Source organism: Lynx canadensis, chromosome D4, assembly GCF_007474595.2.
Source record: "Lynx canadensis isolate LIC74 chromosome D4, mLynCan4.pri.v2, whole genome shotgun sequence".
Taxonomy (NCBI): domain Eukaryota; kingdom Metazoa; phylum Chordata; class Mammalia; order Carnivora; family Felidae; genus Lynx; species Lynx canadensis.
Genome location: NC_044315.2, coordinates 28989363 through 29015311, shown reverse-complemented (window position 1 = coordinate 29015311; position 25949 = coordinate 28989363). Strand labels below are relative to the sequence as shown.

The following is a 25949-nucleotide window of genomic DNA, read 5'->3' as shown; positions in this document are numbered from 1 at the left end:
TGTTTGCCTGTGTATGCAGTGTACAAGCTCAGTGAGAGCAGGGGCCTGGGTCATCTAAAGATGACCTGAAGGCCTCATCTCAGTGCCTGGCACACAGTACATGCTTGATAAACGGTTCTGAATGAATGAATCACTATTAAAGACTCAAATGCTTCCCAGCGACTTTGGAATTATAAGGCGCAGTTGGAAGCTGTAAAACGCTGTGAAGAATACCACCCATCCTATTTATGACAGGAAGTACTCCCCTTTCTTCTCAGTCCTTTTGATTTCAAAATTGACTGTTAAAGGGGAAAAAGTCTGTCTGGGGAACATGATCTGGGAAGCCCATTAAACCTCATTTAGAGTTCCATTTTATATCTGTAAACAGAAAGACCAAGGCCCATGGCTTTTGGGAGTTAATAAGTCTAACACTGCAATGAATGAACCTGCTTTTTCCATTTGTGTCTGAAATTAGATTTAACTTTGCTTTGAAGTGGCTTTACGGCTGGTGACGGAGGCCTGCCCAGCAGCGCAACGCCAGGAAAGCCTCTGCAGCGACTCCGGGACAGACGGTATCTCCAACCAGCGTTCTGTTTGGGGCTGGGCACGCCTCGTCCGCTCTCCCTCACGAGGAAACATGGAAGATCCTTCAGCCGTGTGGCCCTCACATCAAGACCCCTAGCACTTCTCCTTTTCTCTTGAAGAGCAGAAGTCTTTACGCGATTTTTTGAAACAAAAAGAAATGAAAAGTTTCTGCACTTGATGTCACGAAGCCAGGTGGGCAGATCCCTCTGCCCAGGGTAAAGGCAACACGGGAGGCCTCAGAGGCTCTCAGCAACTTCTCGGGGCTCCTACCAACCATCCGTCACGCTCTGGTTATGTAAAACCGGTCATAACTGGTTACAGCCAAATACAACTCATGCTGAGGCAACTTGCAAAACAGAGATCCTTCAGACGGCTGTGGGGACCCTCACACTGGACACGTCCACAGAGAGTGACAGGGAGGATAAATGTATGACAGACATCAAGGATTATAAAGGAGGCAGCCCTATTCAGAGTTCTCTCGGGCAAGTTCTAACCCTTCTTGCTTCTCCTGTGGATATACTATTTGCTTTAATGAGCAAATTATTATATTATTTATGTAACATGTAAATAATAAACATACACATAAATAATATATAAATAATAATTTATATTTATGTATTATAAATTATATTATTTCTCAGAGCTGTTATTAAAAACTCAAGAGCCCAACTGGGGAAGGCTGTTTCAGCAAAGGGCACTACTATGGGGTCTCTTCTTTTTAAAAAAAATTTTTTTTTACATTTATTTGTTTTTGAGAAACAGAGTGAGACAAAGCGTGAGTGGGGGAGGGGCAGAGAGAGAAGAAGACACAGAATCCAAAGCAAGGCTCCAGGCTCTGAGCAAGCAGTCAGCACAGAGCCTGATGTGGGGCTCGAACCCACCAACTCTGAGATCATGACCTGAGCCGAAGTCAGAAGCTCAACTGACTGAGCCACCCAGGTGCCCCCAGGGTCTCTTCTTGAGGGAACTACCTGGTGTCCTGACAGCAGGGCTGGGACAGGGCCGGCTCTGGCCTACTGCTTCCTGGATGGCAGGCTCCGCCTGTGCTCAGCACGGTGGGCTGCTTCTCCCTACAGAGGGGTGAGACGGTTGGTCTACCGAACATGGGTCCACGTGGCTCAAGGCTGCAGTGCAGCAACATGCAGACAAAGTAGCTTAGAAGAACCAGTTACAATGCCACCCCATAAGGTTTAGCTGATCTTTAAATTTCACACACACACACACACACACACAAAACACATGCCATCATTTGCATATAAACGAGGACTCTTAAATTTTTAAACAATTTAAATCCAACATCATCTTCTCTTTGCCATCAGGTACGGGCACAGACATTCGCACGTGAGAGGCACACGCTGCCAGGAAACTGTGTGGGGTCCACAGAACACTGCCCCCTGCCTGCATCAGCTGTCCTGGGGAAGGCTCCCTGCACACACACCTCCAGGAGAGGCTGTGTTCTGTGTGTGGTGCATAGGTACTGACAGCTCAAAGGCTACTAACCCAACCTCAACTCCTGATGTGCCATGGAACTAGAGAGCAAGGAAAGTGTCCAGGCAAGGCACTGGAGGGAAGAAAGTGGCAAAAGTGAGTCCTCTATTTTAGGGCACTTACGGGACACTTTATGTGTGAACATGGCTCATTTTATAGTTGTGGGGGAAAAAAAGGGCAGTGTTCACAGACAATACAGTGCTTTTTTGGTGTGTATTTCAGCACAGAAATACAAAAATATGTAAACTACTGGAGGTATAAAGAGCCCAGAAGAACGAACAAAACCCCCCAGTGATTTCACTCATGAGCCCTTTAAAGACAAAATCGACATGAGCTGTAGCTGGGTTTTGGGCTCTACCAAAAGAGCATTAGGGCAATGTTATCTGTAACCCCAGAAAATGTGTTCATCTCTGCATCTTGCTGAGAAAATCTGTACAGATTGGGGGTGGAGAGGTATATAGCAAGATTAGATGATGCCCCTTAAAGTTTCCATACCACAAGACCTGCTGCTGAGCACCAAATGGCCAAAAACAAAGAACAGGAAGAGACCAGGAACTTTTCTAATCAAGTCTGGCTGAGCCTATGGCTAACCACCCCTCTATTAAATGTTCCTTTCCTTTTTGTTGTATTTACAGATAAATTATAAATAGTATGAACTGATGTTAAGTGTTTATTTAAATGGTCCTTAGAAGAAAAACTGAGACTATGCCATTAAGTGGCTCACTTTTTCCTTTATCTTCATCATTTAACACATATTTCAGCAGCCCCAACATACTGTAACAATTCAAGGTAAATAAAACACAATCCCTGCCTTCAGAAACAAAAAGGAATATTCACCTAAAAAATAAGTCTTTCAACTCTGTCACTTTAGATCACTTTTTGAAAAGTTCCTTTATCACACTATAGCAGGGGAAACTAGTCATTGCAAGATTTCCCCAGGAAAATTCTAGAGGCACTGAACTGAATAATCAAGAAAACTCCAAGAAAGAAAGACCTAGAGAGATCTTCCTGACTTGGAAGGAAATATTCTAAAACATTGTTTCATAAACCAAATACAACAAAGAAAAAAATATAACTAAAGAATTATATAAGAGCTCTGTTCTTTCCCACATCATAAAAGGCACAAAGTTTAAAGACAGGTATATATCTAAAGCAACTAAAGAAAATTACCCTGATCTCTTTTTTCAACTTGTACCCCACCCAGCTCTGAAAACTAGAAAAGGAAATATGATGCTGTGTCAAAGGGGCAGCTGAGTGCCCCCCACAAGCACGGTCTTGGCTTTTTAAAAAGTGGGTATTATTTCACACTATTTATAGCTCACATCCTAAAGTTTGGGTTCATTAGCAGTTGACCTCTTGATTTGCAACCTGAGCTTAACCACATCAAGGGGCCACCAAGCCAGACCCCTTGTCCCTGCAAAAAAACTGTGACAAAAAGCCCAATGCTGGATATGGCAGATGCCAACCTGCCTTTCTGGAAGCTCCCGCCCCATATCTTACCCTGGTAAACCATCTCACTAATTATTACCACACCATTCTCACTCTCCATAATGGTCTCTTCTTTCACGTTTAATCCCAAAACTGCCTCGTGGGGCTCTGGGCCAGGATGGTGCCTCTTGACAATGCTGGTTGAGGACCTGGAGACGTCCTGGGGTACGTGTACAGCAGAGCAGCCTCTGGGAGGGAGGGAGGGAAGGAAGGGTGTCACTGCAGGCGCGTCTGGGGCATGCTGAGCCCCGGCACTGGTCCTGCCCAGTGTCCCTGCACCATGCAGCTCTCACACGGCACCAGGACTACGGGGCCAGATGTCAGCAAGGCCACAGCATCTGCCTTCGTGCTGCTTAGATTGTGCGTGGAGCCAGAGCAGGAGGCATGGAGTTCAGTGGACTGCGTTTTAACAAATGCAACCGACAGAGCAGCCTGAGGCGGCAACAAGACCTAAGTGATCACATCTAATCTCTCCTCTAAACTGTTCTGTGTGGAAAACAAAATAGGAGTGCTTTATTTATTTTGTAGCTGGAATACTGTGGGAAAGCAAGCAGCCTAGGAAAGGGGTACTGGGAGCTCTGCATGACAGGGAACAGACCGGAACACCCTGCAGAAGAAGATGGTAACCTTGAATGGAAGGAATGTTAGCATTAAAAGGAATGGGCAGAGTCACAACTATGGATCAATTTCAGAATTCAGAGATATAACACCTTACACTAAACTTTTATTCTCTGCCCTTTTATAACATGTCAAGGTCTCCGAACCATGAAATTCTCTCAATTCATAGAAACTATGTTTTGGGCCCAAACGAAATCAGAAATGGGCACCAGAGCTGTCAGACCCTTGCATTCCTGGAATTATCCTGTCTACCTCTGGACTTCAAAGAGAGCCTGTCGTGTTTTCTGTTCAAGCAAATGAAAAATTCTCTTAGTAACGATGTATGCAAATACGTGCCCTCCCTGCATAGGCAAAGCCCACCGTGGGAGAGGGTTCAAGGGCTCTTCATCGGGAAAGAGAGGAAAGGCAGCGGTGTGGGAAAGGCCTGCAAGGTTGGATGTTTTTCCATTTGCAATCAACCTTGAACGTGTCCTTTTCAGAGCAGAGCCCACGGATGCTGGCAGGGCTTTTTCTGCACACTAGTGGTAAAACAGGTTTGCCCTTCTTTGCTAATCTGTTTCCTCGGCTTTATTTGCTACTACTACTTTAGTCATAAGTTCCTTCTTTTTCTTCCCTGTAAGAGATTTTGTTTTCACCTCTCCCAAGGTTACACTGTTTGAAGCCTCATGAGTACGATGACTCAGGATGGCCCTTACATGTTGTTAACGATCTTTCTAGCTCCTCCATGTTGTGTTGTAACCACTCATCAGACGCTTTATTAGATGAGAGGAAAAAATTGCCTTTTGTGAATCAGTTGGGGCTATAGAGATGGGGTTCTTAAATGGGGTGACTCTGCCCCCCAGGAGACACTTGGGTATGTCTGGAGACATTTCTGACTGCCAGATCAGGGGTGGGTGGGCAGCACACCTGGTAGCATGTGAAGGCCAAGGATGCTAAAGTTCCTGCAATGCCCCGGCCACCCCACCACAGTCCAGAAGGTTGGCAAACCGTGTTTCAGAGCCAGTTCTCCCCGGCATCGTACCCCACAAGCCCACCACACCCCCAGATCAAGAATTCTGTGACCAGATGCTTAGGGGCTCCCAGCAGTTAGGTAGCCTATGCTTCTTTTCTCTCTTTCTCCCTGACAGATTAAAGGAAGGAGAGAATACAAAGGTTGTCCAAGCTAAATAACATAACTTGACCATTTCACAACAAATGAGAGACTGTGAGTCTTACATGAACACACATTACGTTAAAGCCATGGATGCTCACAGACGTTTTCTCACAGCATGTTGCTGACGGTCCCATGAAGAAGGGGTTCATGGCTCTACTTTAATCCTGAGAAGGTGGAGGCACAGGATCGTCGTCCACAGTCCGCAGGGCGGAAGCAGGGGAGCTGGTGAGGACCCCGACATCACCTCATCCGGCATTTTTCAAACTGTGGCTGGCACCCATTTGGTGGGTCATAAACTAAGTTTACGGCATCACAATGCACGTTTTAAAAGAAAACAAAATAGGAAATTATAATAGACAATGTAAGAGTAAAACTGGTTTTGTGAAACTCTTTTTTCCAGTTGGCTGTGGTCATTCAAGCTGGAATACCTGATGTCTGGTCCCGGCAACAACTGTGCGGACACGAAGACGGAACCCAGCAGGGGGACGACTTGGCTGTGGTCAGCAGCCTCTTGGGGGCCTGGCACTTGAGTGTAGCTCGTTCCTAAGTCAGTGTCTTGGCCAGTACCAGATGCTCTGCGGGGGTGTTAAGAGGAGATCATGGCATGGAGAGTGGCTCCTGAGGTCAGGAACAGGCGCCATCCTTCCCTTCGTGTGGCCAGTCATGGGAGCACATCCAGGGAGACTGAGGGCTAGCGCCCAGCTGTCCCATTCCAACCTAACCCCAGAGACCTCTCCTTTCAGCCTTCAGTACTTCCCCAAACTCAATGATGGGGGGAGCTGATGCTGGTCATGGCCTCTCCCAAGAATTAATTTTCTGGCTCAATCTACCAACTGAAGCACCAGGGCAGGGCATGACACCTTGGGGACCTTTCTAACGTCCCCCACTCTTACCTAAGACAGATAAGACACTGAGTTGCTGATTCTGAATTTCCTGAAAGTTCATCGGAGGTGTGCCCCTAATTTTGAAGTGCTTGGCTGTAGTCTGTAGGAAGAAGTTAACTTTGTGGCGCCTGGGTGGCTCAGTCGGTTGGGTGTCCAACTTCGGCTCAGGTCATGACCTCACAGCTCGTGGGTTCGAGCCCCGCGTCAGGCTCTGTGCTGACAGCTCAGAGCCTGGAGCCTGCTTCAGATTCTGTGCCTCCCTCTGTCTCTGCCCCTAACCCACTTACATTCTGTCTCTGTCTCTCTCAAAAATAAATAAACATTAAAAAAATTTTTTTAAAAAACCAAAACACTTGTTTAGAAAGAAGTTAACTTCCAGGTCAGTTGTGGGGCTCTTGGGGAGAAAGGTCCCAGAGCCACCTTGCGTGGACCCTCACCTCACTACCACAGCAGCTATTTTTACAGTTTTGAAGGACCTGCTGAAGAGGGCAGGAAAGTCTTCACTTAGAAAGGAACTTAGAAAAGATCTTTTGTTTCAAGAATCAGTTAAAACTTGTATTTGTAAACTTCCATAGCTCTTTATTTGGGCCAATACGGTCAAAAAGTGTAGACATCATATTTCTGTGAACTAAATTTTCCCTCAGCTCATTTTCCATCTTGGTTAAAGCAACCCCACAATAAGGTTAGTAGTTTCGGTAGCTAAGGATGTAAAAGATGGGTGACCCTTGTACTCAACGATACTTTCCAGGCTAAGGAAGGCAAACATTCCCCCACCACCAGTGCCCGTTTCAGATGGTGGCAATGAGAGCGGGCAGGCAAGGCACAAAGTGGCCTAGGAGGACACCCATGACTGCCCAGCTTCCAATCGCATTTGTACTCTGGCGCTCTTCTTGTAAGACTGGGAGCAGACCCGTGTATTCACGCCACAGGTGACACGGGCACAGGGAAGTCAGAAGGCCGACACCCACCAATCTGACACACAACACCCTGGTGAGCAGACGGCACCATGCTCGGAAACCCTGACACACAGAGCAGACGCTCTACCACAGCTGACACACAGAAGCTGCACAACAGGCACCGACACTGAGCTACCTGGAGAGAACAATGAGACACAGACTTCCTCGTGGGCCTGCACTAGGCTGTCCACACACAGGGAAGGAAGGAGGGAGGGGCCGAGGAGGGTGACAGCGAAGAAGCTGAAGCAGCTACTGAACAGAGGGGCCCCATTCGTGGCAAGACAGGCGCCTTAAATAGGTGAGAATCTTCTGGTGGGATGCATCAAGGACGTGCTGTTCTGCCAAAAAAGGAGGGTTGCAGTGATCAGGGGCATGAACAGCTGAAGACCCCACTGCCGCAAGCTGTGGAAACACTGTAGCAGCAAAGCCCGGGGAAGTGGGCTCCCATGTCCAAGACGACTTTACACATACGCTTTCAGGAAATAGGCCTGTTGAAGAATAAGGGGAGACACCTTGGAAACATGGGGGATGACACTCCCTGCTGTGGGCCATAGAGCCCGGCAGTTCCTGGGGCTCAAGTCTTGATCCCAAGGTCACAGCACCCTGAACAAGGATCACGGGGCTTTAGCCTACACTGCTCCTGGGGAAGCCCATCCAGAACCCTTTCCCACAGGCGTGCTCCACACACAGCCTACCACACTCAAGTTCCGCCAGCTTTCCACCAACTGCTATTTACTACATGTTTAAAAGCCCCGATAACAACCAAAGAGGACTATCCTTATTGATCTAGGTCAAGGAGAAACACTGAGAATAAAGTCAGAATCCTCAAGCCCTTCCAACCAAATAACAATTCTTTCTCCCATGAAATGTTCTGTCATTTAAAATAAAGGCAGATGGTTATTCAACTAAATTCCTGCTAATCAATGTCACAAGAAATCACACTTAACTAATGAAGTTTCTAGAAAACACCCTGGTTGGCCAAAATCCTGTTGCTTTTCTGGTTCTGAGTGACATTTCAAGGAAACTTCACAGTGAGACAAGCTGTCAGCATAACCAACTACATGCCAGGACCTCAGAGAACCTGGGGAGGGGGTGAGGCGAGGGCACATTGTTAGAAAAAAATCCCAACCGTGCACCACGGCCCCAAGGCCCTCCTTGATCTGGCCCCTGCCCACCCCTGACCTCAGCCCTGCAGGCCTCAGCACAGGGGTCAACAAACCCCCGATAAGGCAGGCCAGATCAGCCTGCAGCTAGGAGCGGTGTGTATGCTTTTAAATGGTTTTTAAAAAGAACAACAACAAAAAGAGTATCTTGGGACACGTGATAATTATATGAAATTCAAGCTTCAGGGTCCACAAAAAGTTTTACCCGTGCACGGCACATGTTTGTTTACATGCCATCTACGGCAGCTTTTGGACCACAACAGCAAAGTTGAACAGCTGCAAAAGAAAGCGTATGGCCTGAAATATTAAATATCTCCTTTACAGAAAAAGTTTGCTGACCCCTATCCTAGCACATGCCGAGTTCACACCTTTGTACTTGTGGTCACCCCTGTATGGAAATCACCCCTGGCCCTTGGGCTTGATATGGCCAGTTCCTTCTTGTCCTTAGGTCCTGGCTCAAATGTCACTTTCTCTGCGTGGCCTTTCTGGAGTACTCTATCTAGAGACACCTAGCCCGGCTTCATCCTGTGTATCTCTTGCATAGTTCTTACCTGAAATGGTCTTATTCATTTACTTATGAGCTGTCTTTCCAGAAGACTATAAACTTCCTAACGGTGACCCTCGCTGCTCATGACCACTGCTGTCACTCTAGTGCCTGGCAGAGCTAAGTATCTGCAAAGAGCAACAGGGACTGCACTAGTTACACAAACGGACTAAAGCAGGCCTCAGGCCCCAGGCTCTTGCCAACAGAGACCCAAGTTGGAAAGCCTGCCCTGGCTTCAGGTATCCTGGTTTATAAGTTTTGTGAGATATTGTAAATAACCAAATTAAACCTGCCCTACTTCTCATAGGTTTAAGAGGTTAACAACTTCGTTGAGCTGTAAGTGAAGAACACGATGTGTTTTATGCCAAAAGGAAGGGGGAAAACAGGGTCTCCCACCTCCTGGCTTCCGGGCAGAGAGTGACAGGTGCCCGGCGCCTGCTGTGATCCGCCTGCCCTTGCCTTGGCCGCTGCCGGTCACAGGGGCCTGGCATTTCAGCAGCATTCAGCTCTGATTAAAACATAACCTCATGCCTATAAATAAAAACGTCTTTTAAATACTAATTAAAAATAACACGCTGGCATTTGGAAACTCCCATAAACAAAAATATAAGAGTTGAAATAAACAGCAACCATTGCACGTTTAATCTGTGCTCAGGTGGGTAAAAAGCTACATGGGTCTTCTCTGGAGTTTTCCATTAATTCCCGAATTTATGGGGCTTTAAAATGCATAACAATGTCCATCTTACCTTTTAATCTAATAACGAGGGGGCTTTTCTCAATTTACTCCATTTTAATGACTGTAATTAGTTTTAATAATATTTTATTTAACCCAATGTACCAAAATATCATTTTGACATTGTATAAAACAAGAAGAAATTATTAATGAGATAATTTGCTTTTTTACACACTACGTCTTCAATATCCAGGGTGCATCTCACGCTCTCAGCACGTCTCAGTTCACAACAGCCATGTATCCATTACTCAAGAGCCACACGTGCCTGAAGGCTGCCACGCTGGACGGTTTTTAAATGTTCAGTTATTTCAACCAGACACAAACCAGACTTACTTGCATTTTAAGGGTTTTACATAAAAGAGCTTTTCTCTTTTTGATTGGGTGCTTGTTTTTTTCTTCAGATGACTTACTACAATAACTATTTACTATTTTATATATAAAAACTCCCGGAATTCACCTTAGGATTCACACTGCATTCTTCACAATAAACTAGAAGATATTATGAACCACATCATATTGCTTTCCACAAGCATCCAATTTTGCTTTTCAAACCACGGCTGTTAGATTTAGTTTTCATTTCCTTCACACATGGCTCCTTTCCTGTCCTAACTGAACATGACCGAGAAGCTGTGGCACATCTGAGCCAAGTTTCCTTAAACGTGCTGCGGGATGGTGCACATCGTGCACAAAATGACCGCCTGAGTTATAATTCAGAAACACCGCACCCTGTCTGCTCATTCCTTTAGGAGACTTATTCCATCCTCATGATTTGAGAAGTAAAAAGGGAAAACTTAGGACGGCAAGATACTCTGGTGAAATGAGGAGCAGAGGCCCCCTGCTGGAGCAAACACAACCGAGGGAACAGCTTACGCCCGGCTCCAAGTACCTGCTCTTCATCATAACCACACAGCAAGGATGCTGCTGATGGAAACAGAAGCTTTAGCAGCATGGGGGCGATGGGACCACCTCTCTTCCCCAACAGCGAGGGCCCAGCGTCTAAGCTCCAAGAGCGCTCCTGGTTACCTCTGCATCCTGCTGGGTAAGGCGATATGCCCTTTCAAGGCTTTGAAGAGTCCGGGGGTTCAAAGTCTTCTGCTCCAAGAGATGCTCCAGAAGTAAGACAAGCTGGTCTGGAAGGAGCTAAAGGCAAAACCAAAAAGCTTGTGAAAAGACTACAAACTTGACCTTGGTAAAACCTCAGGGCTTACACTGTGTTTCCAAAGACACTGCATTCCGGGGCCTGATTAAGCCCTATTCTCCATGGCTTTTCATGTCAGTTCTAAATTTAGAGCAGATCAAAAGACCTGGTGTTTATCTTTTTATTTTTAGGTTGTACAATGTGATTTTTTTTAAAGGTGTGCAACATGACAATATACATATACACTCTGAAATGACAAAAACTGTACTTATCTTAATAAAACAGTATCATGGTTTATTAAACCTCTTTCTTTTTGGCATATGCCAAAAAATGCCATTTAACCTAGGTAAAGATTCAAGAAGCCGTCTGATATTAAAAAGCAGCTTTCAGATTTCCTTTGTTATCCCCTAAACATTGCAAATGTACACCAAGAAATAAAAAGCACATAATGGAGAACCATATCTCACAATCCTCCATTATAAAAGTTGTAAGTTTATTATTCCATCAAAATTTTAAAATGATTGTACACGTGATTTTACACATGGATGTACATATGTATGTATAATCACACACACATACACACACACAACACACACAAGGTCACCCTTATTCCGAGTTTTTCATAAGGATGGGTCAAAAGAATGGTGTTTAATACTTAAAGGCAAGGAGAGAATGTTTTTATGCAACATAAAAGCAACAAAAACTAATTTGTGAGCAAACGATATTTGTGAAATCCAAGGAAAAATGTCTTTATTCAAAACCAAACCGCACGCAATGCCTAGATCAGCCTCTATCAAAGAGCAGCACTCAAACAAATGAGGAAAAAATTAATCTCAGATACATCTTATAGGAACTGAAAAATATCCATTCTAAAGTCAAGGTTTTAAAACTATTATGAATTCCATTATTCTCCACATTAAGCTGCCCTCCCTCCTTGCTTGCACCCAGATAATCCCTGTCAGCAAACTCGATCTTGTCAGTGTGCAAGTCAATGCTAGATCAACAGCATGTTCATACCACCACCTGGATGTTAATCCCCACTTTCTGTTACTTTAGAAGAAAATTTAAAAATCACTGGCTTCTCTAGCTACCTTTCTGCCTTTTTGTCCCCAAGTGGCACTCCGCCCTACCCTCACTCCCAAACACCACATACACTTGCCCAAAATGTACGTGGAGGAACATCAAGCAGCCTTGCAAGCATAACATTCACCAGGCAATTCCACAAGGAAAGCATTTCTTGTATTTTCTCACTATGCCCATCTAAGTGATAATAAAACTCCCACTTTTCCTACTGATAGACACAGAAGCACATCACTTGATTCCTTGGCATTTGTATTTTACAGCAGCACTTCATCTACCTTAGAGTCATGCTGTGGATCCTCTCTCAGGCTGACAGGATCAGAACAAGGTGCCTTCAGCAAGAATAGAGGGTTACAACCAGCACTGACCTGTGAGGTCCTGTAGGAAGACTCAAAGAATAGCTAACACTTCATTTTCTTTCATTATTAAGTCATGTGCCTTTAAGATGTTCCAAGGGATCAAATCACTACGTAACAACAAGAAGTAAAAACGCCAGTTTTTCATTTTTTATAGTTTCAGACACGAGACTTTTATATTTTCAAAAAATTTGTTTCTAAAACAGCCCAAATCCAGGACCACCAGCCTCTAGGGAGCCTCCTCACCCACCAGTTCACACCATGAGCAATTTCCTTAGGCCCTGCATGTACCCAGGCTCTGTCAGCCCTCCTTCCCACCCACAGCATGCTGTAGCTCCCTCTCTGGATCCTTCCTTCCCCCATTCTAAGAAGGGCGCTTCTCTAGTGGAGGCTAATCCTTCAGCACTGGCCTTGAGTACAACCCCTCAAGTCGCCTTAGGTCAACTCCTCAATTGTCCTCCTGCATTTGAACCCTCTTCAGAGAGCTGGCCTTTCTGCCCCATCAGGGTTCCCACCCCCTCACTACTTTCCTTTACAAAGTGTGCCCCAGTGGCCCCCACCTGGCGGTGACCTAGCCTGGCATCTGACTCTGTGGGGGCTGTGGAGGGGAGAGCCCCAGACTGACTCAGGGGCCCATCCAGCCCTACACTCCCTCCCCCCAAAAGGCACTCTCAAAACTGGTCCACAGCACTTCCACAGCTAGCCAACACCAGGAGCAATGGCTTCGTGTCGAGGCCACTCTGGATACAGGAAGAGGGCTTCTGGGGAGGGGCCCACCTGATACAGCATAGAACACTACTCATCAGCTGGGGGTGTGGGACTTGTTAGCTAACTAAATACAGCAGAAACCAGCCTGCCAATTTGCAGAGTTACAGGGAAGGAAAGAGAAAGAAGGAAAGCATCTCCTTATTATGTGCACACACGTACAAAGAGGCCTATTGTTACAACTCAAGTCTGGGATTTGGTTTAAAGTACAGAGACCCACGGAGGAAAAAACCCTTGAGTAAGACGAGTCGCTTGGTCCTTAACTTACCCCCAACTGGGTTTAACCAACAAACACAACTCCAATTTACAAATGAAGAATTACTAACGTGAATCTATCAAGATACCTGGATTCACACTTTTATATCTCTCGCAGTTTTCTTCTGAGCAGAAAGGTCACACATCCACACAGAAACAAAACCACAAGGATCACTGAAAGCTTTTGTCCTCTCCAAATTTTCCTCAATGGAAAAATATTTAAAGCCAAGCCCCCTGCTTTAAGACAGACGGCGGAGATGGATTAGGGAGAGGTGTGTGTGTGAAACCTTCAGGGCTCTCTAACACGTTTCATTTCCTCTAACTGGGGAGAGGTACAGGGCAAGCTGCACACCCCGCCAGGGAGCGCCCCCTGCCTCTGGCCCCTACTGATGAGAGAGCCGGCAACGAGGGCCCACACAGAGACTTGAGACCATTCCTAACACAAGGAGATCTGCGAGTCCTACGCTTCGGGATGGACTCTTCTAGATGACTCTCCCTTAGTAAACAACCTGTTTACTAAGCCGAGTCTGGCTTTCAGCTGCAGCTCTTCTAATTCACCAGGAAAACTGTAGTTTCTAAACAATGGGAAAACTAGAGAAAAATCAGTAATCAAATGCTACTTTAGTACACAGACAATAAAACTGATCAAAAGTCTTTCATTCACAAGTAAACGTGACATAATTTTTTTACATGACATTACAGACCCTGAAGCGACGATATTCAAGCAAAGATGTAGTAAGTTGTTCACTTTAATACAGTACATTTCCCACTGTAAAATCAACATTTACTCCCCGTAAAGCCACCCTACAATGAGAAAGAAGTACTACGTAATAAAGCGAAATGTTTTGCACAGCAGTTCAGAGCTCACACACCAGCCAGTGCAGTGCTGGGCACCACCGGCCCGGCAGCTGGCACGGGAGCACTGGGAAACGTGGCGTGGGTCACTCCACTTCCACCCACATACAAATCATCAAATCAGATTTCACGTGATTTCTAGGCCAACTGTGCTTTAACGCAGCAGTGCTGAGAGCTTCCATTGCACTACGAAGTAATTAAGAAAAATAAAGTACGTGTTTCAGAGTGTTATCTCCTGAGAAAGCAGCTCCTCTAAACATTCTGAAAAGAACTTGCCTTTACTTCTGAGGGTCTAATGGTGCTTACACCCACAGTTCAACAGTGACAAGAATAGAAGGTCCTTTCCTTTTGCACAAACAAGGAATTCATGACGGGGTAATTATTTTTTCCATAGGGAAACTGGCTCGGTATTTTAAAAATTCATCTGCCACAGAAACTCCGACAAAATAAGACTATGGGGTGCCCGAGTCACGTGCGTACTTTGTGTGCGAAAGAGAACTTCACAGCACTGTCAAACTTACTCAAATACAAAAAATAAAACGGTAAAGGGGGGGGTCAGTCAACACAAATGCTGTTTGTTAAGGATTTAAAAGTCTGTGTTCTTATTTTAAAGAGAAAGGATTCCATAGTTGCTAATTACTCAGAAACGTACAAAGAAAAAAGGAGTCTACCTGGTATTTTCCCAGTCAACTTAAGAACTGAGGCAAGCCACACAACTCGGAATGGTTTTAAAGAGTTTCCACACAGGCTCTTGGAAAGAAAATATGAATTTTCCTAACCCACCCTCCTAGTCTACAAGCAGCACAAAGCAAACAAACCCTGACTCTTCCAGAAGCCCCTTACTGCTGTCACAGGGACATCACTCACTCCTGGCTCCCAGAGGACCACCCACGCAACTGAGCCCCTCCACCATTTCTTCCATTAGCAGGATGCAGAAAAGGCCAGCTTGCCTCCTAGATCAGAAAATGTCACCAATGCGTCTCACTACTGACCTTCCAGAGGCAGGAACCGACACAAGGAACCCGGTGCCACCAACATCCAAGTCCCACCGCCTGCACCCCTTCAAAAGGAAGGGACCTCCCCTCCCGGCCCAGCTGGCCAGGCTGCAGCCGCACACGAAGGAAGTCTCTGAGAGGCTCCCAGGCAGGGAATGAGCCTGGGACTAAGGCAGCCACCGACTGACAATGGCGTGAGTTCTATTATTACCCCATTATCACTCTGGATCTGTGCCTAAATGAAGCATGCTTCCTCCCTGCTGCCATTTCCTTTTATCCTGGCTGGAGACTAAAAGCGGATCAATGGGGGCAATACATATGATGTCACTTCAATTTACAGCAACAACCTCCCTCCTTCAGTGTGTCTGAAATACACAGAAAGATCAATTCTTCCCAAAAATGGTTAAAAAATGCTTAGGGAGCATTCTTCTTCCAGAAAAGCATTCTCTGCTATATTTGTCTATGTTACTACGGCAGGAACTGTTTACACTGAACAAAAACAGAAGAAATGGGGGAGGGAGAAAAATCTCAAATTCTCCTGTATGCTGGAGACTTGCTGGCTGAAATTCAACAGAAGCAGGGTCCAACCAGAATTGAAGCTGTTGACCTTTCAAAGTCACAGGCTCTGGGGTGTAGGGGCACAATAGAGACAGCAGTTCTCTGGCCTTTGGATTAAAAAGGTAACTCATAGATATAAAAAGTCATTTTTGTAAGATTTCTCCACAAGTCCACCAAATTCCTTTCCATTCTTCCCAGAAAACTCACACCACACTACATAGCCTCAGGTGTCCCCACAGTCCAGAGCGAGAACAACAGTGCCCCTTCATGCACTTTTCTCACTAAGGGCAACAAGGGACTGACTACAGGACACAAAGATGGAGACTTAAGTCAGCTTTCAGACGGTGCTCTGACCCCAAATGAAACAAAATAAATAAAAATCTCTAAGTTGTATAAATTTTCGTAAGATGATTTTTGGAAATGGGTAAAATTAAGATATACTAAAAAAAAAAAAAAATCCTCAAACCATAAATACTCCTTCTCTACAACCCCAAAAGACACACAAAATCGTAAGAGTATCAGAACCTTGGTGAAGCTGACCTTATAGACTCCAGACACTGGGCAGGACTATGGTCTTCACATCATTAGTATATAATCTTCCTTCATCTGTCACCTTTTTTTTTTTTTTTCCAGTTTATTTATTTGAGAGACAGAAAGGGCGCGCACGTGTGTGTGAGTGCGTGTGCGCATGCGCAAGCAGGGGAGGGGCAGAGAGACAGAGAGAATTCCAAGTAAGTTCCACACTGTCAACGCAGAGCCTGACACAGGTCTTGATCCCATGAACTGTAAGATCATAACCTGAGCCGAGATCAACAGCAGATACCCAAATGACTGAGCCACTCAGGCACCCCTCTGTCACCTTCTTAATGATAAACGTTGTTAGCTGACAAAAATGAATTATGTAATAACATTTACACAGGAAAGTCTCTGCCTAAGAGCTTTTATCAACTAAAGTATCATGATAGAATTAAAATATTTCTAGTTTAAACTGGTAACTTCTGTAGAGGAAAAACAATTGGCTTGAATTTCTGCTGAAAAACTAAAAACAAAGCCTACAAAAGAAAAACCATCCCCTACATGCTAAAGCAAAAACTGAATACATTTTAAAGAACTGCCAAATTTAAGAAAAGAAGTCATAGTTCATATAATATTGGGGACATGAACTTGATTTACCAACAAATGAAAATCACCAAATAATTAAAAGCAAAAATAATTTCCTTCAAAATAAGAAAGCAATCTATCTATAAATAAAAATTCATATAGCACAGTTTTGATTGTCAAACATCTTTAGGGAGTAGGTCTGTGGTCAAATTTTAATAAGAAAATTTAAGCAGAAGCAACTGTTCATATAATTCATTTCACACCGAAAAAAAAGCGTATTTACTACAAAACAAAAATACAGTAACTCCCCTCATACACATTTCTTGCCATCTTACCACATTACGGGAACAGTTCCATCTTATTCTTTTTAACAGCTGCATACTACTCCATTATGTGGTTATATACCATGGCCACAATCTGATGTACAAAACCAGCTGACAGTTCTCATGATAAAGGTACTTGCATGCTGGACTTTAGGGGGTCATAAAATCATATGCAACTGGAATTTTGAGTTAGAAGCTATTACTATGTACAAGTTAGGAACTCTAGCTCATAAAACACACGCACTTACTCAAGACAAAGACATCAGTTATTCAATACAATATTATTAATTTAAGTGAGACAATTAATTCCAAGGAAACAAAAAGATTTCTGTTAAAAAAAAAAACTGCAAATGCAAGAAAAGTTAGAAGTATTCTCTGATACTTTCAAGTGTTCCAAATTCTTTAGAAAGCTTTATGAAGCCCTATACTGAGCATGCCACTGTTGTCATGGCAGAGTGAATAGACTGCATCACTTAGGAATTTATAGTTTCTTCTTCACGAGTGAGGATTTTTTTGAGAAGCCTAAAATTCAGATCAGGAATGGTCACCCTGTGGCCCCTTTGGTTACTGATTTGGCAGGTTCCTGGGTTGGGGAAACAGACATAAAAACTCCTAAGCACTCTGGTAAAATTCTGGTAATTTTCAACATTGAGTGTTTACAAAGATTTCTTTTCCAAAATATATAATGCCATAAATGATTAACGTACATGTTTATAAAAGCTGTGAGAGGATTGCATTTTATGTAGTTTAAATAACAGGCTTTATGTCAGCATATAGCCTGGATAATACTTTGATAAAAGTTGGTGACATTAAGTTAGCACATGAAAATGTGACTCTTATATAATGTGTACACATGACTGACTTACGCCAGTAAATTATATCAGATACTATTTATTTGCTAATGATGGTGTCTGTTTTAGTCTCTGTGGGGTCACTTTTGGAGGTACTGACCCCACCCATGACTCAAAAGTACAGTACATGAACTGCCTGGTCTTGGTCTTTTCCTTTTCTGCCTCCAGCTGAAGCGAACTGTTTTTCTTAAGTCAAAAAACATTTCCCAATTTACTTAATAAAGAGAAGATCTACTTTATGAAGAAATTCAATACCGCAATCTAATCTAAGCACTGAAATGCATAAACGATTGAAGCACGTGCTCTAATAAAGCCTGCACCTGGAAACTGGGGGCTTCTGTGAAGAGGTTCAGTCAGTACAGGCAGAATCTCTAGCACTAGTGTCACAAGAAACCTGTTGGCAACCCTCTACTCTTAGTCATAACAACAATATTTGAAAATAACCCAGATCTCAAAAGTTCTGATTTCAACGTTACTATATAAAGATGAATGCTAGCACCGTTAAATATAAGACGTTAGTTCTGTGCAAGCAAACGGCTAGAATTCTACAACCTTGAAATGCTTTCTGTATATAAGGCATTGCATCAAACAGCTGCACGCTCAGATTTTTATGTTGTCATTTACAACACAGATGAACTATCAAATACGTTCAGTTTTTTCCAAGAGAAAAAAGCAAACAGTAATTTCATTCAAACCGAGAATTTTCTTCCCATCTTTCTCTAACTTCCTGCATTACCCCTCAAATGTCAAAATCAGATAGTCTGTGGAACATTTATTACAAATTAAATACTTTAGTAAATAATAACTATCAACTTTAATGCCTCTTTGTAACATTTGGTTGAATATATTTCAGCCCTATGTTCCTGGTAAAGAGCGGTCGATCTATGTAACATGCACAAAAGGTGTTCATAAGTACAAATATGTAACCCTTAGGAACATTCAATCTAAAAACATACTTTTTCCTCTAAACAAGTAGTTAGCAAATGGGGGGGGGGGGGGGAGAAACTTAAGTTACTGAAAATATTCTCTTCAGTATTTTATGGACAAAAATAAGATCCTTATAAGTTTAATCAAAGAATAGCCGAGTTCAAACAAAACTATATTTTAATTTCCGTAAAAAGTCTAATAAGGCAACTCCTTTCAGACTGGAACCGACAGTGCTCATTTATTGCGCCATCTACCCCAGGCCTGACATGCACATGTTTATCAAATTTAAACAAAGGACTTAATGTACAATGTAGTAGGTGGAGTAATATAGTAAAAATGATGGCAAGAATGGTTGTCAGTCAACGATTTGGTGATTTAAATCTATTACAAAAAAACTTACAGCCACAAATGAAAATTCTAGCCAGGAGTGATTCTCATGTCTAACCTAAAATCCAAAAAATACATTCAAATACATCAATTTAAAGAGTTTTTTTTTTTAAGCATTCTGTATAATAATAGACGTGGTAGAGGATTCTTAAACGGTAGAAATGCCTCTTCAACTGTAATCGACTGTATTCAGTGAAATGATGGCTCTGTAATGTTCTTAAAGAGCTAAAAAAGTAAGTTACGCTGTATGAGGAACTGCAATAACCCGTTCTGCTCTACGTGCAAAAACTTGATAGCATCTCTAAGAGAAACCTGCCTTTTGCTTTCCAGTCTCCTTGTTAAAACTTGCTATTCAAGATTTTTTTCAAATTAGAAAATTACCTGCCAAAAAGAAAGTAAGCCACAAAATCATTTTAGAGACAATGACACATACGAACAAGACTTTAAGGTGAGAAAGAAAACAAGAAACAGGAGGAGGGAGAAACCAAGTCAACCACTGGCCTCAGCTTACAAACCGACTCAGGCACAGAGGGACACACACATTGGTGTTTTTAAAGTGCAGAATGTAATTTATAAACCAATTTCATTTTTGGGTGTTTATTCTGGTCTAGAATGCTCACATTCCATTACTGCTAGTTCCTGCCCTTTCTTCTTCCCAGGCATGTAGTCAAAACAACAGAAATATCTTTTATTTTAAATAGACTTTATTTTCTAATAGTCTTTCTATATTTTCTACCAAATTCAAACTAAGCATGAATTTAGCCACATGCCTACAATGTGTTGCGGTTTCTGTCATGAAGTTGACATGACACATATCCCTAAATATATGTATAGCCAACCACAAGTAAGGAGGCATTGTGGGAGTGGGAGGCAGACAAGGGTGGGGAGCCAGACTGCGTGAATGACTCTGGGGCAATAAAACAAAAAGTTATTTTTACCTAATAAAAATGCGTTGAGAGTACAGTTCAATGGACTGTCCAATGTCTCAGGGTTATTTCACAGAATGTATATAAAGCACACGAATCAGATTTCACTCAAATTCTGTATACTTCTGGATTCAAGTCCAGACATTTTATATCCACGACTAACTGAAAAGTTTTATGAAGAATAAAGGATGAACTGGTTAAGGGTCACTTTGACACTTACTGCAATTCGTATTCTTGAAAAAGATGTGGACTTAAGAACTTCAAGAGAAAGAAAGGTAGAGAACAAGTTTCACATACTTTCAAGAAATGTTTACTTCATTTTTAACTTCTTTTCCCCCTCCTCCATATTAACACCTGAGGGAAGCGACACCCCTAGAGGTCAGAGCTCTATATAAAGAGAAGGGGATGTCTTGTGGTTGCACATCATGTAAGAAGGTGAAACAGTGAATGGGAAACAACAATAAAACCACACGGACACCATCGATGCCAGATTTGTTCACACCAAGTTGCATGCTCTGTACAAATGGCCAAGTAATTCACAAATTAATGTACTTCTCATCACAGCAGAAACTATTCCCAACTGAACAAGTAGATTAAAATAGTAAGCTTAATAAAAATGTTCTTTTGGAGTAAAATATCCACTTTATCACTAGGAGAGTTCACACACTATAATCTTAAATCTACTGTGAGCTCCAGCTGGGACTTGAGGCTCGCCGCCCCGCGGGGGGGGGGGGGGGGGGGGGGGGGGGGAGACAGCCTGAAGCTGATATGGGAACAGGAAATCTGAAATGCGGCCCTGTTTCCTGCCATGGAAATATTTTCTCATCTGAATTCAAGTACTGGAAAGTCAATCCAACAGAAGTAAGTCTTCAAAGATGCAAACAGATACTAACCATGGATCTAAAATCCTGGTAGGTCAGAGACCTTTCTAATGCGTGTTGGCACGAACATGATTAAACCCCACAACGTGCTTTCTAGTGGCAATCTAAAATCTCAAGGATGTGCGAGTTATCCCTAATAGATTCCTAAAGAAATTTCATAAAAATTGTTTTAGATTTTCCTTTATTTATGTATAATGTGCTCATGTAAAAAAAAAATCAGTATTATTTTACTGGAGTAATACATTTTAATAGCACAGAACAACTCTTGGAAGTTACAGAACATGTTAAGACATTTCTAAGTTTTCTGTTTATTTAATTTCAGTGGAAAATAGTCCATTGGAAAAGCAAACTTTCCCTTCCCCCTAGTATCCTAAATTATCTGTATAAGTTAACTTGGAATTTATCTTTACAAAAAAAAAAAAAAAAGAGATTTTCAAAAATTTTTTCTTACAGAATTAAAACTAAAAAGAACTTAAAAAAATATTTACTCTCAACATTTTAACACAATTTTTGCTGTCATTATATCAAAGTTACAACACACCAATCATAATCTACACGTTCTATATCAAAGTGAAGCTTGACTTATTTAAAATAAATTAATTTGAAAAAAGTCCTCACAGATTCCCCCAAAAATGAAAAAGAAAAATGGATACACATACTTTTTTTTAATGACTAAATGCAACCTTACAGGTTGAGAACCATTTCTCCGCTGATTTCACTACGTAGGGTCTCATCTCAGAACTTTGTTAAGGAATAGTTGAGACACAAATAAAAAACAGGTTGCTCCTTCCTGGGCAACCCAAACAAACTTCTCTTTAGAGTCAATATTTAAAATGCAGGTTTTTAAAAATTGTTTGTGGTCAGCTGCCCAGCATTAAGTCTACATTTCCATCCAAGAATGCCTCCTAGGAATTCAAAGACCAGAACCCCTCTTGATCAGCACACACCCTTGACAGAAGAAGAAAAAGGAGAACAGTTCTCTAGAGACTAAAGTTACCCTGTAGAACATTTCTAAAGAAGGCTCCCCGCCAGAAGCAGTAATTTTTGTTACTCCTTTCCTGATGGATTTGTCCTTTAAATGAGTTTTCTTGTGTGCATCCGAACACACTTGTTTACCTGGTCTTTTTTCCTTGAAGGCTTGGTGAATATAACACACCAAAAATTACAACACCGACGCAGAGGCCATGGAACACACTCTGAAAGTTAAAATGTTTACAGCGACTAAAGGCAGGATAACAAAGGCAACAAACAGCCCGTCAGAAGCCCCCTACAGCACTTCTGAAGGCAAAGGAGAGCTCCCATTCACACGGAACGCTATCACCATGGTGGTGGGAATGCAAACTCCACAGAATGGGCTGCTAGCTGTCAGCAAATAAGGGCACGATTATGAAGCAGAACGAGTAACAGTAAAGAAAACTTGGCTTCCTTTCCCGCTAAAGCTCATCTGGTGGAAAGACTGAGGTTAAAAAGAGGCAAGCAAGAAGGGATTTGGTAGAAGGAGAAGAAACCACTCTAATTCTCCTAACGAACACCACTTGACGGCCCGGGCCCCCGCAGCTGTCAGACGGGCCGGGCTGCGGCGGGCGGGGCCGCCGACCTGCCGGGGGGAAAACGTCTTACTTACTGAGGCTCCTGTCGGGACGTGGGCCGGAGCCTGGAGTCCGCTCAGACGGGTCCCGGCGCCGGCTGATATCTCCCGCGGCCGCCCCGCGCGCCGCCTCTGCCTCTGCGGCCAATCCCCGGAGAGGCCGGCCGCCGCGCCCCGCCCTGCCCCGCCCCGCCCCGCCTCGCGCCGCCAGTCCGGGCCCGGCTCCCAGCGCGCAGTGCCCCGGCCCGGCCACACCCCTGGCCCCCGCCCCGCCCCGCCAGTCCGCTCCCGCCCGGTAATTACTCTAATTAGAAGTCTTAGTCTCAGCAGTTAAACAATGTACGAACCAGTCCCAACACAGCCTGCAATTCAAGTGGCTTTGAGAACAAAGACAATCATAGCTGTAGCAATTTTTCCCCTAATTTATAGAATGTGAAGACTTTCTCTCTCTGAACGTTGTACTTAAAAAAAAAAAAAAAAAAAGTTTAACCTCTGGTATACATGCCCTTTCACAAAGATATCAGCATTTCTGTGGAAAAACACCAGCACATACCAGCTACATGTAACAAAAGAAAAAGAAACAAATGAATATTAAACTTGTAAGTTTGATCCCTCCTGCAGAACCAACGTTCTTGGATCACTTGGAAATATGTAAGATGTACAGAGACGTGGAAGGACTGTTTTTCTAACAGTTTATAGATTATATGAATGAAAGGGAAACAAACTACCCGGGGCATCTTTCTAGCAAGCAATCTGCACAATTCTTTACTAGTACCGGTGAAGGTTGCTAACTGTTCATACTAATATCGGCAGAGTGGCTACCTTCCTATCCAAGGGAGGAAAACACCACAGGATTGTTTCCTGGGTGCAAGAGCAACAAGCTTTAATGCCTAATGACTGGCATGTTCGCCAGAAACAACCAGAATATTTCAACAGCACACAAGAGGCCAGTCTTGTTTCCAATCTTATAGCAATCACAGTAGATAAAGGTCACCAGAACAGATTCCAACAACAAAATCAAACACTGCAACTACCATCAACTACAGTAACTATTTCAAAGATTGGGAGAAATGTATTTATCAGGAATAAGGCATTTCTCAAAGAGAGATATACTTCACAATAAAGTCAAAAAGATAACATGGCCCCAAACCCAAGGAACTCTCAGGAAGGGATGCGATCAGGCCTGTTTTCCCTAGAAAATTATAATAGCCCATTCACAGCTCTTCTGGGTATTAAACTCTTTGTGCTAGCTTAAATGTACACTGGAATTTTCAGGACGAGTAAAATTATAACCGTAAAGTATGTGTTAGAAAGACTTTAAAAAACATCAAAAACAAAAAAGCCTTTCTTACTTTACTTTCCAGTACTAATTTGATCTTTAAAGCAATGTGCATCCATTTTAGAAGAATTACTCAACAACGTAGAAGTTTACGTGAATGATTAAAAAAAAAAGGCAATGAAACTATTGGAGAAATAAAAGCAACCACTACAAAAATGTTGCACAAAATAGGGTATATGTCTCAAGTCTTTCCCTTTCATTACATTTTTTTTCCCAAACACAGATTTTAAGTTTTTCAAAATTTCAGGCATAAGTACAATTTTCAGTTCCACTCCATGCATTTACCAGGATATGCCTGAAAGTCTCTCCATTTTTAAATGAAGGAAATCTTAACTGTTCACATTATGAAACACTAATTTAGTGCCTTAGTTTGTTACAAAATGTGATTTTTGTTTAGCAGCTGTTTGCCTCTCTAGATGTTAATTAAGACAAATACCTGAACACAACTTAGTTTCATTGCAGTAATCATTTAAAAAGTTAATCTCTTTTAACAAGGAAAACAACTAATTCCAAGTTAAAACAAAGAAACAACTAAAACCAAATGGAAACACTTTCAAATGCTAATGTGCCTACCCCGTTTAAAAGGATAAAGCCCTGAATATAAGATAATATTCTTAATTAAACACTTAAAGTGGATCAGGTGCTTGCGAAATACATAGAAAGGACTTCCCAACACTTGTTCTGCAGATGAAATAAACATAGTGGGCAACTGAGAACCAACACAGGGAGAAACCTCTTTCAGAAAAAAAAAATATTTCCCCCAAAACTTATCCTTCCAAAATTCCCCACTGAGCCAACATCTAAATATTTAAATGGCTTTAAAGTCTTCCTTAGCTAAGCCAATCTCTGCATACAAGACAGGACAGCCTCCTTTAAATTAGTTAAGAACATTAATATGCTTTTCAAAAGTGTAAGAACGTAAAAATCATTCAATATAACACTTTTTTAAAAGTTTGTTTGAAAAATCCATGTTATCTTCCTTCAAATAATAAACATAAATATTCCGCAATGAGACAGAAAAGAATAAAGAATTTTTACAAAATATACCAAAATGACTCATAAAAGCAAACCCCTAACAGCCAAGTACCCATGCTATCAGCCTCATCACTGACACAAACTTATTTTAACATTTACTTTTAAAAGCAAAAAGCTACTGTCGATTAAGCTATTGGTCAAAGCTGCAATTTTGCTTTACATTACATTGCAAGGTAAAGAGCAAGAGTTAAAATAAAATACCACATACCGTCCTGAAAGTATCTCCACTTAAGGCAGAGTTCTCAACATCAGAGATTTCATTTCTCGTTGATTCCAAAACTATTTGCTCAAGCTATTATTATAATTACCATTTCCCCCTCTGGAAGCCAAATCAATAGCCCTACTCCATGAAATTGTTATTTATTTGGGGGGGGGGGAAGCAGTATTTAGGAAACGTTTGCCCCCCCCCCCTCCTAAGCAAAGCGCGGTCCTCTGAAGGCCAGCACTGCGAAACCACCTGCGCAGCACCCTGCGCTCCCACCTCTCTTCAAAGCGGGGTGGGGTGGGAGTGGGGGTGACACCTCTCCAAGGCTTTTCAAAAGCAAGTCCCCAAACGCCAGTATCAATTCCACAGGTCCCGCTGGACGATGCTGCCCGAATTCTACACGTCTCACTCCACGCTGTCAACCAACTTCACCTAAGTTTAAAACGAGGTAGGACTACACTGACATCTGTCCCCGAGCACATTTGTCTCTGAAGCAAAGAATGACCTAAGTTTGAAAGCAGGGGACAACAAATTATGAAATTTTGTGGAGAGGGCACAAAATTAAAGTACCTAGCTCCTAGTACGGCTGTTGCGTAGAATCAATGCGCGAATAACGCTCTCCGGTTACGAAGCCGAGACCCTGGATGAGCACGCCGGGTGCCTCCACGATACGCACAGAAGCCTTTTCGCCTGGAGAACGGAGCACCCAGCGTCCACCAGGAAGGCGCAGTCGGTCCCCGCAGGGAAGAAGAACAAAAGGGATTTAGGGAATCTCTGGGGTGCCCAAATGCCT

At 42.9% G+C, this 25949-nt stretch overlaps 1 protein-coding gene across 9 annotated transcripts in view; it reads right to left on the bottom strand.

Moving 5' to 3' along the window:
- LOC115500058 (aminopeptidase O (putative)) overlaps positions 1-25949 on the bottom strand; it is a 346654-nt gene that overhangs the window by 13390 nt on the left and 307315 nt on the right. For 3 of the 9 annotated variants that reach the window (XM_030294374.2, XM_030294375.1, XM_030294376.1), the window contains exon 14: positions 10615-10731. In XM_030294374.2, coding sequence (XP_030150234.1) covers positions 10615-10731 — 117 coding nt within the window. Of the gene's footprint in view, positions 1-1535; positions 1635-3552; positions 3729-5373; positions 5608-5739; positions 5887-10614; positions 10732-25949 lie in introns of those variants that run through there. The other 6 variants (XR_003964364.1, XR_003964366.1, XR_003964365.1 and 3 more) reach the window with 6 other exon arrangements.